The sequence below is a fragment of the Diplotaxodon limnothrissa genome, linkage group LG17 (assembly GCF_057381915.1).
Source record: "Diplotaxodon limnothrissa isolate DT_005_m linkage group LG17, D_limnothrissa_male_GT1.1, whole genome shotgun sequence".
Lineage (NCBI taxonomy): Eukaryota > Metazoa > Chordata > Actinopteri > Cichliformes > Cichlidae > Diplotaxodon > Diplotaxodon limnothrissa.
The window spans coordinates 1,963,403-1,980,954 of record NC_140612.1 but is presented as its reverse complement, the minus strand read 5'-3'; the positions used below and the strand labels follow the sequence as shown (position 1 = coordinate 1,980,954).

The 17,552-nt window shown below is 42.0% G+C and overlaps 1 protein-coding gene across 1 annotated transcript in view; it reads right to left on the bottom strand.

Moving 5' to 3' along the window:
• The window catches only part of scube1 (signal peptide, CUB domain, EGF-like 1), a 120,339-nt gene that overhangs the window by 64,295 nt on the left and 38,492 nt on the right, over positions 1–17,552 (bottom strand). Inside the window, exon 4 of the mRNA XM_085376815.1 lies at positions 15,385–15,519. Coding sequence (XP_085232941.1) covers positions 15,385–15,519 — 135 coding nt within the window. The remainder of the gene's footprint in view (positions 1–15,384; positions 15,520–17,552) is intronic.

Below are 17,552 nucleotides of genomic sequence, written 5' to 3'. Positions count from 1 at the left end.
GATCACTGAAATTCGAAGTTGCCTGAGATTTTGAGTAGATGCCTTTGCTATCGATTTCCTTCTATGAGGCTTTGTTCTCGAGTTATCACATTCACAATCTTGGCTGCTCACCTGCAGGGTGATGACAACACCCCATCAGCCGTTCACACGTGGGGGGTAAAAAGCATCAGCAAACAAAGGACGCTGCAGTAAATACAAACCATTAATGTAACATGATACTGTAAATTTAGTTGCATTACACTTACAAACATGTCCTCGCTTCCTTTACAAAGGTGGGCTTTGTAGTCATACGTAAATACTAAGATCACACGTCTGTTGTCATTAGGACAGGAAGTTGTGTTGGTGTGTGAGACTGGACCCTATAGGGTTTATATTGTTAACTCATAATTAGGAGACAGTGCATTTCAGGCCATTTTACAGAGAAACGAGAAAGTAATACAACGAGAAGTATAAAAAATTACTTTCCCCTCGGAGTAATCAAGTAACATCCTCCCTTCTTATTAAGAAGAGTTGTGTGTAATATGTGTAAAACATTTTTTGAGTAACAACCCCAACACTGATCAAAACAAAGAGGGGAAATGCCTCCAACACACAAACACTTGACCACACATCACACAATTAATTTGCATTAATAGAGTCCGAATGGAACTGATAAGTGACTCGATAATGGAATCAGAATTGCTTAATTCATATCAATTCCCATTCCTAGTGTCCATACCTAAAAAACTGAAAGAAAGGTCCTCATCATCTTTATTGGGGATTTGTGTTGATGTGTGAGACTGTAGGTTTATATTGTTAACTGGTAATTAGGTGACACTGCATTTCAGGTCACTTTACAGAGTCATGAGAAAGTAATCTAATGAGTAATGTAGCAGATTACTTCTAAGAAATGTAATGGGTAATACATTACCAACAATCCCAACAATGGCTTGTTGAAGATATTGTGGGGTTAACCTAGTACGCAATGACCAGTGTCTACCAAAGAAGAGACCTGTAGGAAAACACATGCACTGAGGCATCAAAGGTGTTTAGGGTAACCACAAACTAACCACAAACTAACAATATTAAGCAGGTGGATTTAACATGGTTGCAGATCGGCGGTGCTTTGCGCACTCAGCTGTACTTATACCACTGTTACTGAATTTCCCAGAGGAAACCACCCGAGGGATTAAGAAAGTTCTATCTAATCGAATCTTATCTAAAGTTCATAAGATTGCAGGGGTTTCCAAAACTGGTCTCTGCTGGTTCAGTCTGTAAAACACACAGGACAGCTCGCGCACAACTGTGAGGCTGAAAACTGACTTCATGGAAACACTCAGACGCAGAATCGTTAAAATGTATCTTGATAACTAACAATCAGCATCGTGATTCTTTCTTTCTAGCAGCGTATTTTTCTTACCCAATATTAAAAATCCTTGGGTTCCACAGTTCACAGAGATTCAGCCGACCATGGCGTCCGCATGAAATGGTGTTTAAAATTCCCAACCTACTGCCAAGTCCAACTTTGCCAGGAATTTTGGTGTTGAGCTCCGAGAAGAATTTACAAGCATATTGTTTTCACTGTGTTTGGCTGAGGCCACATTGTCCAAAAGGCACAATAAATAAATCAGACAAAGAGAAGACCTCAGTCAGCTCAGAAGCATCAATTTATTCTGTAATACTACACTGCAACTAATCAACCTCTGCACTGCTGCTGCAAATCATAAAAAGTCAGGGTCACAGACAGTAACGTGAAACTTTCACTGGTTTAATTAAATGATGGCTAAATAACTGATGGCACAAGCTTTAGCCTGAAGTCAGCAGGTAACCCAAAGCCCCAGTTGACAATCCAGATCTCCCATTTTCGAAATCCCCAAAATGGAAAATAGCCTCTCTGTTCAACACGCATGTCACCGTTGGGCCTTTGAGCCATACCTGACTCATGCTGTCGTAGCTTTCTCACGTCATGACAGATCGGGAACATTTGCTGGGAGGGCTACTTCCCAAATCAAAATTGGGAGCTCGCAGGCCAGAGTTTGGTTCTCGTCTGGATGTGCTTCAGACAGAGCTATGAAGCACAACAGAGTGGAAAACACACCATAATGGAACAAACAATTGTTGCTAGGCTTTATTATCCCCCAGCCGAGTGTCAGGAAGAAAGAAATGAGCCGTGAGCTGACACTTACCATATGCAAAGCAACAACCTAACACACAGCGTCTCTCCTTCTCTCACACAGACTCCTCTGCTTTTACAAACACCAAACAGTTGTATGTCTAATCGTTTGTCTCTAGAGTCTGTTAGAAATGATTCAAACTTTTAATACCTACAGTATGTTCAAATCTCTGCAGTAAAACGTTGTGTTCAGCAGCATCAAATGCTGCACGGAGGTCTGAGATGAGTCCACTGTCAGAGACCATAAGAACCTCCAATAGTGCTGTTTCTGCACTGTGATCAACTCTTTGAAGACTTTGTGAAATAAATGGAAGGTTGGAGATTCTCACTCTGTCTGGTGTGAAAAATTGCTGCTCATACTCACGCTGGTCATACAGTGTAGATCGTTGTGAAGTGCAGGAACTGTTCATTTCTACTGGTCTTCACAAATCTTTAAACAAATCACAAACCCATATAATATGTTTCCATAAATACATTTTGAGGCAGATAATCTGACTCAGCATTTACCGTCAGGTGAACTACAAATGATCACCAACATAATATCCTGAAAATACCAGAGCTTAAAGAAATTCTATATTGCACCACATAAAGTTACATTTTTATCTATCTAGTTACAGAGTACAGTTTTTTGGGGGCTCAGTTGCTTTTAAATAGTTTGACCTACTTTAGAAATAGTTAATTTTCTGCAAACTAGTGGTTGGAGACGCTCCAAAGAGTCACCACATAGCTAAGAGGCTATTAGATGACTAACGGGAAAGGAAAAGAAGGAAAAGGAAAGTTCTGCTCCATGAATCTGTTTTCATTTGAGGACTGTCAATCACTGATTTATAAAATATTATTTTACAAATACTATATAATTTAGTTATTAGTTATTCAACTGAAACCATGTGAGAAGCTTAGAAGAAGAATGTCTCTTTGGTGGAACTGTTGGACATCTTAAGTGGGACAAACGGCCCAAGCGGGACATTGTCTTTTATGTACATTATGTACGATTTTTTTAAGATGCAGAATTCTTCATTAATGCTCTGAAATAAATGCTGTTCAGCATCTTCTGACATATAGTGAAGCAGAAAATGAAATCTGGGTCATCACAGCATCAGTATGAGATATAAAAAGCTGCGTTCTTTGTGTAATCTGCAGAACTTGTACAGATTACATAAAGAACAGGAAGAAGGAGAAGATACAGGATTAGGGAAGGTGGGCTTGGAAATGTGCAGGGAGATTCCTGTGGGATATTGGGATGCTGCTGCTATTCCTGTCCAGTGAGAGGTTCAGGAGACAAGCTCTTGATTGAGGAGCTCTGGATGGGGCGGTGCAGTGGCGGTTAAAGGCTTGAGACAGCCAGCAAGAGCAGGGCAGCAGAAATATACCACAAGCATCTTCACTGGTTGTTTACCATGAAGATCCCCCTGACAGCAGCAGGGATTACACAATCTAAAAAGTACACAGCACAGAGGACGGGGTGGACAGACAGGAAGACCAGAAGTACTGAGACTGAGAAGGTGCTGTTTCTCTGTTAAGGTGGATTCCTAAAAGCATCGATGAAAAACAAATTTAGTGTTAACATAAATGAATGGATTAAATGAAATGGATCATTCAGTTTTTCAAATACATGATAATCTGCGCTGTGGATAGTTGACCAAACTTCGTCGGCTACATTACACAGAAATGAAGAAGAGGAAGTGTCCCTAGCTGTCACCTGAATCTGCTTCCCCTTTTGTAAGATGTGGAGAGAGCAAAAAGACAGGCATTTTATGGTGTTTCCAGTGAGCAAACACACATCTATTTGTGGATCTCTCTCCGAACATCTCAACAGAGAATCCTCTAACATCCTGATACTAGCTCCTACGTGCCTTCACCCTGACCACACCAACACTGTGACCACTCAGGCTAGAGAGGGACAGCACAGAGAGGCCAGTCTATCTCTGCCTTTTCCTTTTACCTCACTTTTCTCTCCTCTAACTCACCCTTCAGCACTTTGCCCCAGTGTCCCCTTTATGTGTCACTGAATAGAAGACAGATGACTGTCTTCTCATGTGTCTTTGAACCTGATTGCAACACTGTGCTCATTCATAGGCCCATTTATTGCATTTATAGAACGAGAAGAGAAAGCAACCCCTGTCCGTGTCAGGATCACTGGTCCTTCAGTGGTCCTTGCCACCACACATTGAGTGGATATTAAATGTGACAGATTGAATGGGTTACAACAGCAGGATAGTTTCAAAGGATTTAAAGAACCACAGCTGGCATCAAATGTCACGCGATCCATATCTCGCCTAAGTGTGAAAGTCAGAATGTCAGTGCTCTCACTATGGGCGCTTACATAGTTATCTATAATCTACAACGTCTAAAATAACTTTACATTACGTTACTTTAAATTACTTTAGTTACAATAGAAAAAAAAACTGGTGCGAATGGTTGTCCGTGTCTATGTGTTAGCCCTGCGACGGATTGGCCACCTGTCCATGCTGTACCCTGCCTCTCACCCTACGACATCTGGGATAGGCTCCAGTCCATCTGCAACCCTGAAAAGGATAAGCGGAAGAGGGAGGGAGGGAGGGAGGGAGGGATGGATGGATGGATGGATGGATGGATGGATGTGATGGATGGATGGATGGATGGACAACAGAAAATGGTAGGGCTGTAAACAGGAATGGGTAAAAGTGGGGAAGAACAATCTGGAACAGCATACTAGTGCCTTAAAAATGTGAAAGAGGTTACTGCATATTATTGCTGACTGAGTTGATGTTTCGTGTCCTGCAGCCTGGCCTTGCTTTCAGCTCACATGCTCTTACTATACAGGGAGTGCAGAATTATTAGGCAAGTTGTATTTTTGAGGAATAATTTTATTATTGAACAACAACCATGTTCTCAATGAACCCAAAAAACTCATTAATATCAAAGCTGAATGTTTTTGGAAGTAGTTTTTAGTTTGTTTTTAGTTTTAGCTATTTTAGGGGGATATCTGTGTGTGCAGGTGACTATTACTGTGCAGAATTATTAGGCAACTTAACAAAAAACAAATATATACCCATTTCAATGATTTATTTTTACCAGTGAAACCAATATAACATCTCCACATTCACAAATATACATTTCTGACATTCAAAAACAAAACAAAAACAAATCAGCGACCAATATAGCCACCTTTCTTTGCAAGGACACTCAAAAGCCTGCCATCCATGGATTCTGTCAGTGTTTTGATCTGTTCACCATCAACATTGCGTGCAGCAGCAACCACAGCCTCCCAGACACTGTTCAGAGAGGTGTACTGTTTTCCCTCCTTGTAAATCTCACATTTGATGATGGACCACAGGTTCTCAATGGGGTTCAGATCAGGTGAACAAGGAGGCCATGTCATTAGTTTTTCTTCTTTTATACCCTTTCTTGCCAGCCACGCTGTGGAGTACTTGGACGCGTGTGATGGAGCATTGTCCTGCATGAAAATCATGTTTTTCTTGAAGGATGCAGACTTCTTCCTGTACCACTGCTTGAAGAAGGTGTCTTCCAGAAACTGGCAGTAGGACTGGGAGTTGAGATTGACTCCATCCTCAACCCGAAAAGGCCCCACAAGCTCATCTTTGATGATACCAGCCCAAACCAGTACTCCACCTCCACCTTGCTGGCGTCTGAGTCGGACTGGAGCTCTCTGCCCTTTACCAATCCAGCCACGGGCCCATCCATCTGGCCCATCAAGACTCACTCTCATTACATCAGTCCATAAAACCTTAGAAAAACCAGTCTTGAGATATTTCTTGGCCCAGTCTTGACGTTTCAGCTTGTGTGTCTTGTTCAGTGGTGGTCGTCTTTCAGCCTTTCTTACCTTGGCCATGTCTCTGAGTATTGCACACCTTGTGCTTTTGGGCACTCCAGTGATGTTGCAGCTCTGAAATATGGCCAAACTGGTGGCAAGTGGCATCTTGGCAGCTGCACGCTTGACTTCTCTCAGTTCATGGGCAGTTATTTTGCGCCTTGGTTTTTCCACACGCTTCTTGCGACCCTGTTGACTATTTTGAATGAAACGCTTGATTGTTCGATGATCACGCTTCAGAAGCTTTGCAATTTTGAGACTGCTGCATCCCTCTGCAAGATCTCTCACTATTTTTGACTTTTCTGAGCCTGTCAAGTCCTTCTTTTGACCCATTTTGCCAAAGGAAAGGACGTTGCCTAATAATTATGCACACCTGATATAGGGTGTTGATGTCATTAGACCACACCCCTTCTCATTACAGAGACGCACATCACCTAATATGCTTAATTGGTAGTAGGCTTTCGAGCCTATACAGCTTGGAGTAAGACAACATGCATGAAGAGGATGATGTGGACAAAATACTCATTTGCCTAATAATTCTGCACTCCCTGTATTTGATCAGTATTATGATGACCTCTCACAAGACTTCCTCTTTTCTGTCTTATCTCTGTGATGTGTTCACAGTGAGGATGTAAATAATTAATTCAGAATATTTACTATTTAAAAAGTAATTTCAAATGTACAAATATAACTGTAATAGCAGCAAACATCAGGATAGCATCTTGCTAAATGACTGATATTTGTTGCACTTACAGCCTGAGGTGTTCTCTGGGATGTTAACCATTGCACTTTACCAAAGACAAAATGACTAATGCCCTGCGATGCTGCAAACTTTGGTATCAATCCAACACCAAGTAAATACAGGGCCAGTACTACAGATTCTACTAAATCATTGTGCTTGTTACTTTTCACAATAAGTTTACAATATTGAACACAACAAAATGCACCTTTCAGTTTTTCACGTATTTTTCAACTAGTTGTTTTGTTTTGTTTTGGGGTCTCTTGTCCTGCAAACAGGAGGAGCAGACAGAGAGAATGTGCCACAGATACAAACCTCACTTTTTGTTAAGCAGCTAATTGTTGGGGCTTTCTCTTATAGTCACTTTGAGGCAGTTGTTGCTGTGATTTTGTGCCTTTAATCCATAAAATATTTCCTTATAATCTGCAGCAGTGATAGGAATTATACAAATGCGGTTTCCATGTCTAGCTTGGTCAGGGGCAGGATCTTGTAGCAAGCAGGGGGAGGAAGAATGATAAAGTGAGAATGTGCTACCACCTTAAGCCATTATTGGTTACACTTGGACAAGAACCATGAAAACTGAACACTGTAAAATTTAACTAACTGAAAAAATAAAGCAAGTCAAACATGCGAACACAAACCAAATTCATTTTCTTTTTTATATGTCTCAGCATTAACTTATTTTGGCTTGTTAGCCAAAAGTAACTCATAAAGGAGCTCTGTGAGTGCCTACATCGTAGTGAATTGTTGTTACAGTCTACTTACAGAACTTCAAGTTCACTAAAGTCCTTTAGGCATCAAACCATTCTGGAAGCTTGCTTAGTTTGTATTTGAGGAAAAACTATGAAAGAGCTTCAGAAAGCCTGATGAAATACTGCCCATCCATCCATTTTCTTTAACTTATAGTAGCTGTCATAGCGTGAGAGGCAGGTGCACTCTAGACAGGTCGTCAATCTGATTGATCAGACCATTTTAAAAATGATAAGGAAGTCTGACTCCTTGGAAGGACAACGTAAAGAAATGTGACTCAGAAACTGTTGATTCTGTTCATCTGGACGTAGCGTTTTGTGGGAGAAACGTTTCGTCACTCATCCAGGTGACGTCTTCAGTCTCAGCTGACTGCAGGTTTCAATCGTATAAACAGGACATTTGCATAATGACTGAAACCAGGCCACTGAAGGAACAAAGGGCTGGGGGGTCAGTTCCTTAATCAGCTTTGACAAAAGTCCAGCTGGGATAACCACAGTTACTCAGGGCCTTCTTGATGTTCTTCTGCCTCTCTGGCTGCTGTGTCCGTGGGGATGGTGTTCGCTCTGTGTTGTAGCGTCCTGATGACGCCCAGTTTGTGCTCCAGTGGATGATGAGAGTCAAACCTTAAATACTGACCCATATGCGTAGGTTTCCGGTACACGTCAGCTTTTAGATGTCCCCCATTACTGATGGAAATCTCACAGTCTAAGAAGGCTAACCTGCCACTGTTCATATCCTCCCTGGTGAATTTGATGTGTCGGTCCACCAGGTTACTGTGATCCGTGAAATGTGGAACGACCTGAGATTTGATTTTCACCCAGGTGTCATCCACATACCTGAACCAGTGGTGGTGTTTCAGGGTAGGATAGCAAAGCCCTCTTTTCCACTTCTTCCATGTACAAATTGGCCACGATGGGTGAAACTGGGAGCCCACGGCACACCCATGTTTCTGCCTGTAGAACTGACCCTTGTATGTGAAGTAGGTGGAATGAAGACACAGTTCAAACAGACTTGGTCGATGCTGAGAGCGGTCCTGTTGCTGAGGTTGGGGTCATCCTGTGATCTCTTACAAACTACCAACGCTTCTGTGACTGGGATGCAAGTGAAGAGAGATGTAACATCGTACGAGACCACGGTTTCATCTGCCTCTTCATGCAGCAGCATTTTGTGTTCATAAACAGACACTGTGCAGGTCGCAGCTCAGCAGCTGTCTTGAACACCAAACTGAGTTACTGTTTATGCTCCTAAGTGCAAAGAGCAGCATAGAAGTGGACAAAGATAAGGATATAATAATGCCAGTTGTCTTTAAACAGCTGCAGGTCTTACTGACAGTACATAGTATAGTACTTTAGCCAATCTACCAAGAGTAGCACAGATTAATTTGTCAGATCTGATGAGGGTATGTCTAATCTACTTAATCATAAGTGCAGTCTGTTATGCATGAAAATGTGCACAATTTCTGCTCTGTGATATTGCAACAAGTGTTTATTGAACTAAAAAAAATGGTCTCTTGCACAATCAGCACATAGTATGCTTTCTAATGTTTGTAAAAAGTGCCAAATTAACCTACACAGTCTCATTTGTGTGCGTGCTGCTGACTATGCACACAAATTTAGTCTTCTGTGGTCTTTACATAATTTTTTTTTGCATGTTTTTTATTTTATTTTTGTGATGGACTTAAAAACTGGGAAGGAAAATCAAAAAGAATTGCAAAAAGACATCATATTGGACACTCTGTCTCCCATTTCCCTCTAATGCTCCACATTAAATTCTACTCTACATCAAAATCGACTACATCGACTACTGAGCACCATTTACGTGCACATTTGCACGTGCACTTTGTTGTCTGCTGTCTGTTAACATGAAAAAAAAAAGTCTTCCTTAGATAGTTAAATAGTTAGTTTTTGTTAATTTATGTTGTAATTCATGTTAGGTCAGTCTGTCTTGTCTCTGCTAGCCAGCTAACTAGGCCTCTTAGTTAGCTAGTTTAGTGTTTTCTGTTTATTTATGTTGTAAATTTATGTTGCATGTAGCACCTTGGTCCTGGAGGAACGTTGTTTCGCTTCACTGTGTACTAACTGTATATGGGTGAAGTGACAATAAAGCCAACTTGACTTGACTTGACAAGCATGAATAGCTCAGCTCTAAACATTTGGAATGACCTAAAACAATGTGCTAACTGTTATTCATTCACTGATTCTGACTCAAACAGCCAAGTAACAGCAAAGAAACATCAACTATTAAATGGCCGACTTACTAAATATTTATATGATAATACAAAGATTCTCCTTCACAAGTTTGTGTTATCAAACAAAATGAAAACTTCCCAAATATTCACAGCATTTCTTCAGTTAATCCTGACCGAATGTGTCTTAAAGTACAGTACAGTGGACGTGGCTCTCTTTAACTCGCCGTGTGTTTTCCAGGCTTCGTTGAGCGGGCTGAAGAGCTCGTAAGAACAAAAAACAAAAAACGTTTTAGGACTAAAAAACAAATTTAAGCTGTTACGTTATTGCATCACTGCTGAGAAACAGTTTATTTGAAGAGTTCCAGTCAGGTTTCAGAGCTCATCACAGTGAAGCTAAGAGACAGATGACACGTGGATCTCATTAGGATAGAGATTTGTGTTGGTGTGTGGGACGGTGGTAATTACAAGCCAGTGCATTTTGGGTCATTTTGTGGAGAAACACAAAAATAATATAGGAATAGTGCAACAAATGGCTTTCTCCTGGGAGCAATTAAGTAAAGTACTGTATTTAAGAGTTCTGTTTAATATGTGTAACATACATTACTGTTTTTTTGACTAATGACCCCAACACTTCACAACAAAGACAGGAAAACATCACAAACATTTGACCACACAGTCTGCAGTTAATGGTCTTTGATATTACATTACATATTATTTTGAGAAAATAATAAGAATAAGAAATATTGATAATGGCATCAGAGTTGCTAAATTCTTATAAATTCCTGTTCATTATTATCAGACTGTCCTAAAAGCTCACTGAAAAGCCTTTGATCCAAAACACCTGAGAGAGTACTGACAGGGACATAGCTCTCCTGTACTGGTTTCACTTCACTGGATCCTGTTAAATTTAAAGTCCTTGTCCTCACACACACAAGGTCTTGAATAATCAGGCACCATGTTTTCTTAAAGACCTCATAGTACCGTATAAGCCCAATAGAGCACTCTGCTCTCAGTCTGATGGTTTACTAGGGCTTCCTGAGATATTTCAAAGTAAAAATGTAGAGTCTTCACCTTTCAGGACACTCTTCTGTGGAACCAGCTCCCAGTTTGAATCCAGGAGATAGACACCCTTTCCTTTTTAGATTAGATTTAAACGTTCCTTTTTGACAAAGCATAGTAGTTTATATATATAGTGACTGTTTCTTGGGTCAGGTGAACATGAAATCTCTCTTAGTTATGCCCCAGAAAGTTGATTCTGTTCATCTGGACTTGGGGAGAAACGTTTCATCACTCATCTACATGACGTCTTCAGGGATCAAGAAACAGACCTACAGGCCACTGTTCTGCTGCTAGTTTCAGTCATTGTGCAAATGCATTGTTTACAAAGGTTGATTAAACCTGCAGTCAGCTGAGACTGAAGAAGTCAGTTGGATGAATGACGAAACGTTTCTCCCACTGAAAACGCTACGTCCAGATAAAGAGAATCAACTTTTGGGGATTTCCTTACCTGGATATTTATATTCCACTTTGCATTTCATTAGTTATTACTGATTTCTGGCTCTCTTCCACAGCATGTCTGTCAGGAAGGGCAGTGGCTCTCCCTCCATGAGCCCAGTTCTGTCAGAGGTTATCGTCTTGTGTTTGCTCATATGAGATCATCTGCTCATTGGGTTTATTAGGGTCTCTACCTTAAACTATAAAGCCCTTGAGGCCTTATATTGAATTGTATTAACTCACATTAAGCATCACAATCTAAAGATAAAATGTTTTCCAGGAACATTTCATGTTTCCCATTTGAGCATCACTATCATTGGCTATACCATCATTCCAATAGCAAAACTGCCATTTTCATTCTGTGATTTTCAGTGAAAAAGTATTTGCCCCTTTCCTTCTGTTAGGATCTGCAAAGAGAGACGATTGAGAAGTATATTCATGAGAAGTATATTCAGGCCCACCTCATCTCTAGTGGGCGTAGGGTTGTTCTTTGTGGACAAAAAGGATAGGACTCTCAGGCCATTTATGGACTTCCTTAGATCACTGTAAAAAAAAAAAGAAAGAAAGAAAGAAAAGAAATACCCACTGCCAGGAAACAGTTCTGCTTTCAAGCCCCTCCATCTTTACAAAGTTGACCTCAGTACCATTTAGTCAGAAGGGGACAAGTGGAATTCAACACACCACTGGACTACTTTGAATACCTGGTGGTGCTTGTTGGACTAACGAAACACTCCCCCACCATGTTTCATGTCCTAGTAACTGATGTCCTCGGACACTTTCTGAACATCTTTGTATTCAGCATGCTGCAGCAGTTAACTGAGATCCGTCTCTATGTGTTTCACACACCCTCAGTAACTTTTCTAAGTTGTGTTTTCAGAGGACTTAGAGGGGGTCGAGCAACATTTTGTAATATGGACTAACCATAGGAACTTGACTTATGTGCAGAACACCAAAGGCAGAATTCAGGCATGTTGGTCTCTGCTCTTTGGTTGTTCAGCTGCTCCGTTTCTTATCATCCAGGGTCAAGGAATATAAAGCCTGATGCCCCTTCCCATGAGTTTTCACCTGATAGAGATGATCTTAAGCCAGAGAGCGTTCTTGCATGCTCACACACAGTGGGGAAGATAATCCTGGGAGTTTAAGCTGGATCCTTGTCACAGGCCTTCTTCCATAGATTCTCTAAATCAGGACATTTCATAGTTCCTTCTCTAAATTATCAAACTCCTGCCACTGAAACGTTTAATCTCCATCTTGAACATGTTTTCAGGCTCAATGGCATTCCTTTGGAGATTGTGTCAGACCGACAACCCGCTTCATATCCCAGTTATGGAAGGTTTTCCATTCACCTCTCGGAGCCAACCTGAGTTCCGGATTTGCGGACGAACAGAAAGATTAAACCAAGAGTGGAAGGCAGACCTCCGCTGTGTTGGCTCAAGTAATGGACGGATGGATTGAATGTGCGCATAAGTCACTTACCTCATCTGCAACAGGTCTCTCTCCATTCACAGTGCCCCTAGGTTACAAGCCTCGCATGTTTGTGGGCACAGACAAGAGCCCGCCTTCTCCACACAAATGAACAGAAAGGACGTCTCGCTGGCCTCCCTGCTACTCCCAAGGTGAGAGAAGGGTGGTTCTCCTGAAATCTCTTTCTAGGACTCTCCGCTGTAAAACTAAAATTGCTCCAGGATACACTGAACTTTTCACATGTCGCAGTTAAACCGTGTTTCTTCCAGTCCACTGCGCTCTCCAACCAACTGCGTACCTCCCGCCAGCTTGTATTCGACGGCAGCCTGCACACAGTGTTTGATGGATTGTGGATGTCTGGCACCGGGAGCATCCGTAGTTGATCGGGAGGAGTATGGTCCTGTTTAAAACTGCAATCCAATCAATTTTACACTCTGCTTATACATGAATACCCTCCAGTGTGGCTGAATTAAAATACTTCTGAAAAGAAGAACGGGGCAAACTTTCTCCACAGCGCTGTGAAAGACTGAATGCAAGATATTGCTAAAGATGCTGCTAAGGGTGGTAAAGCAGTTATTAGGTTTAGGGGGCAAATACTTTTTCACACAGGGCCAGGTAAGCTTGGATGGATTTTTCCCTTAAATAAAAGAATTATTTAAAAACTGAAAGTTGTCTCCTTTGGTTATCTTTGTCTAATATTTACAATTTCTTAATGATCTGAAACATGTAAGTGTGACAAATAAGCAAAAAAAGTAACCAGGTAAAGAGCAAATACGTTTTACAGCAGTGTAGAGCAAAGGCCGTTACAACCTAATCATGTTGTGAAAGCGACACGAAATTCATAATTTTCAGGATATGAACTTGTCATGTACAAACCGAACATGTTTTTGTGAAAATTATCTCCTCAAAGAAAGCACTGTGAAGAAAATGAAGTCAATATGAAGCCATGATGAGCTGGTACTGATGTTTCCAAACGAGAAGGAATCAGTTCATCCAAAACTCACAAGAAGGAAGCAACAGGGAGAATTTCAAGGTTTGCTTCAGGAATTGAAGCTGTATCATGGCCACTTTCTTACATATCTTAGGATCATACTGGGGCTGTTGCAGCTTTTTAGCTACCGAGTTTTGCCTCTGAGGAGGCAGTGAAATCACTTCAGACACAGAGCAGCATCTAGCTACTTGTCTCAGGTAAAATTGTATTATTCTACAATTTGTATATTCAGTACTGGTGTGCACGTTGAGTCATGTGTGCACTTGCTCAGATCTGTTGATTAGGATCAGAAAAAATGATCAGACTACATGGTCAGTGTCGACGGCTGCTCAGGTGACGCTATTTAGTTGACTCAAAATATTTTAATGCACACAGATGTTACACATCTGGTGTGTAAATGCCTGAACAATAGGTTTTATGATGTGCAGATGGGTTTCTTTATTCTCAGCATCTAGATCTCCTGCAAGGTGGCATACATTGTTGTGGTTGTATTTGTATTCAGTGTATTCAGTGGTTGTGTTTTCTTCATCAACAAAGGCTAGGGTGGCTGTGGGGTTCTGTGACTGTCTTACTGAATTCAAAATGTTCTGTCTACCTTCCTAGGTTGTAGTCAAAATCCTCGGCTGAAACACAAAACTGAGTGATGAAAACAGTCAAGAGAAATAATTTTATGGAATGGAATCAGTTTTCAGGCCCCTCCTCTGTAGAAGAAGCTTCCAGTTTGGATTAAGATCAGGCTTCAAACTTTCCTTTTTGCAAAAGCATATAGTTAGGGCTGCATCGGGTGACCCTGAATCCTCCCTTAGTTATGCTGCAATAGGTGTAGGCTGCTGGGGGATTCCCATCATGCATTGAGCATTTCCTGTCACCTTTCTCACTGAACATGTGTTAACAGACCTCTCTGCACTGAATCATACCTGTTATTAATCTCTGTCTCTCTTCCACAGCATGTCTTTATCCTGTCTTCCTTCTCTCACCCCAACCAATCACAGCAGATGGCCCCGCCCCTCCCTGAGCCTGGTTCTGCCTGTTAAAAGGGAGTTTTTCCTTCCCACTGTCACCAAGTGCTTGCTCATAGGGGGTCATATGATTGTTGGGTTTTTCTCTGCATGTATTATTGTAGGGTCTACCTTACAATATAAAGCGCCTTGAGGCGACTGTTGTTGTGATTTGGCGCTGTATAAATAAAACTGAACTGAATTGAATTGAATTAAATTGGAGGAATAATTAAACACAGAGCTTGTTTGCCACAGTTTGTCCAATAGCCTGCCTACATCTTCATGCCTATGTGGCAATTCTTTTTCCAGATCCATAAAGTTTTGCATTGGATTTTGACACCTCAAAATTATATTCCCATCTGGACTGACTGGGAAAAGCTTCACATCATGATTATGAGCTATTTTTATCCTCCTTATCAAGACTTGGTTTGGTGCTCATGACATTGGAAAAAAGGTCATCATCATAATTATCTGTGATAGAAAATGTAAATTCTGGAATTTTACAATGAATTTTATTCCACATATTCACATTTATATTAGCACTATCACGAGCACTATCACGTTTAGTGTTGCTCAAACTGCAAATCTACGACATCACTGGTCAGTTACAGTTATTGTCTTAGAACAAATAATTTGATGTTGCTAGTTGAGCCATGTGCTTCAAAAGTCAAGATTCAAAACCAATGAACCATCATATGAATTAGACTTGTTGCCTCACAGCAACAAAAAAGTGTTTTGTGTGCGGTCCACGGTGAGAGTTCACTGTGGACTGCACTCTTTCTCCACTGATGTCTTACCGTCAGAGCGGTGGATGCAGGTATGCTGGTTGTCACTGAGGAAGAAGCCCTCTGTGCACATACACTCATAGCTCCCCATGGTGTTAACACACACTTGCTGGCATCCACCGTTGTTGTCCAGACACTCATCCACATCTGTTTGGATGGAGAGATACAGAGAGAGAGAGACATAAAGGGAAGTGAGCAAGATAAAGTCGGCCACGACAGCGTGCTGGAATAACAGCCCATTAGACTTCATAAATAAACTTGTGTCAGTGAGAGTTTATGTGCCGGGAAATGTCTGATGAGACGGATGACACCAGAGTCAGGAATGCGAGGGCCACACGCACACGTGCACACACAGACTGGGAGAAAGGGCAGGCACACTGTCCTAAGGGGCCGACCCTGGCACAGCGGGCGGCCGAACCAAACTTCAGGCACTGTAAAAGGGGGTGACAGGGGTGTGTTGGTGTGAGTGTCTGCATTGTGTCGTTGCGTCTATGTGTGTGTTAGTGCACACTGGTGGTGCACGAGTGTGTTTATAGGGCCCGACTGTGCTGCTGAAAGGCCAGTAAATTTCCAATGGGGCATGTTGATGGGCCTGAAGTGAACTGGAAACATGTAACACCCTTGACTGACTTTAAGAGGGATCAAACAGGGCCACCCCTGTGTGTGTGTGTGTGTGTGTGTGTGTGTGTGTGTGTGTGTGTGTGTGAGAGAGAGAGAGAGAAAGAGACTTTGCATTGTGTTTAGTCTGAGGTGGTGAAGTTGACGTAACAGACAGTGCAGACAGGTTACACAAACACAGGCAGAAGGAAGGACAGACAGACGAGAGGCGATGTCATACGTGCTGGGAGACTGAGGGGATCAAACATGGAGCTTTTCTTTCTGTTATAATTAGTGCTGTCAGTGGCAGTGCTGTTGCCCCGTGCGCGGGGCTGCACGGCGCTAACGCGTTAATGAGCTAACTGCGCTAATGCGTTGAAGCTGTTAATGCGGTTATGGCGTTAACGTCATTTTAACGAGATTAACGCTGACAGCACTAATTATAATTTGTCAAATATTTTCAGTGGTTGACAGGTCTGGACTTTAGGTAAGCTAAATTAGACTGTTATTAGTGAACCTTGCTTTAAATATACATATATATATATATATATATATATATATATATATATATATATATATATATATGTATATTTAAAGCAGGGGCGTGCTGGGTGTTGTTTATATATATATATATATATATATATATAAAAACACCCAGCACGCCCCTGCGGGCGGTCTATCCTTCCAGCTCGGGTCCTCTACCAGAGGCCTGGGAGCTTGAGGGTCCTGCGCAGTATCTTAGCTGTTCCCAGGACTGCGCTCTTCTGGACAGAGATCTCCAATGTTGTTCCCGGGATCTGCTGGAGCCACTCGCCTAGCTTGGGAGTCACCGCACCTAGTGCTCCGATTACCACGGGGACCACCGTTACCTTCACCCTCCACATCCTCTCGAGCTCTTCTCTGAGCCCTTGGTATTTCTCCAGCTTCTCGTGTTCCTTCTTCCTGATATTGCTGTCATTCGGAACCGCTACATCGATCACTGCGGCCATCTTCTTCTGTTTGTCTACCACCACTATGTCCGGTTGGTTAGCCACCACCATTTTGTCCGTCTGTATCTGGAAGTCCCACAGGATCTTAGCTCGGTCATTCTCCACCACCCTTGGGGGCATCTCCCATTTTGACCTCGGGACTTCCAGGTTATACTCGGCACAGATGTTCCTGTACACTATGCCGGCCACTTGGTTATGGCGTTCCATGTATGCCTTGCCTGCTAGCATCTTGCACCCTGCTGTTATGTGCTGGATTGTCTCTGGGGCATCTTTACACAGCCTGCACCTGGGGTCTTGTCTGGTGTGATAGACCCCAGCCTCTATGGATCTTGTGCTCAGAGCTTGTTCTTGTGCTGCCATGATTAGCGCCTCTGTGCTGTCTTTCAGTCCAGCTTTGTCCAGCCACTGGTAGGATTTCTGGATATCAGCCACCTCCTCTATCTGCCGGTGGTACATACCGTGCAGGGGCCTGTCCTTCCATGATGGTTCCTCGTCTCCCTCCTCTTTCTTGGGTTTCTGCTGCCTGAGAGGTATTCACTGAGCACTCGGTCAGTTGGGGCCATACATATATATATACATATATATATATATATA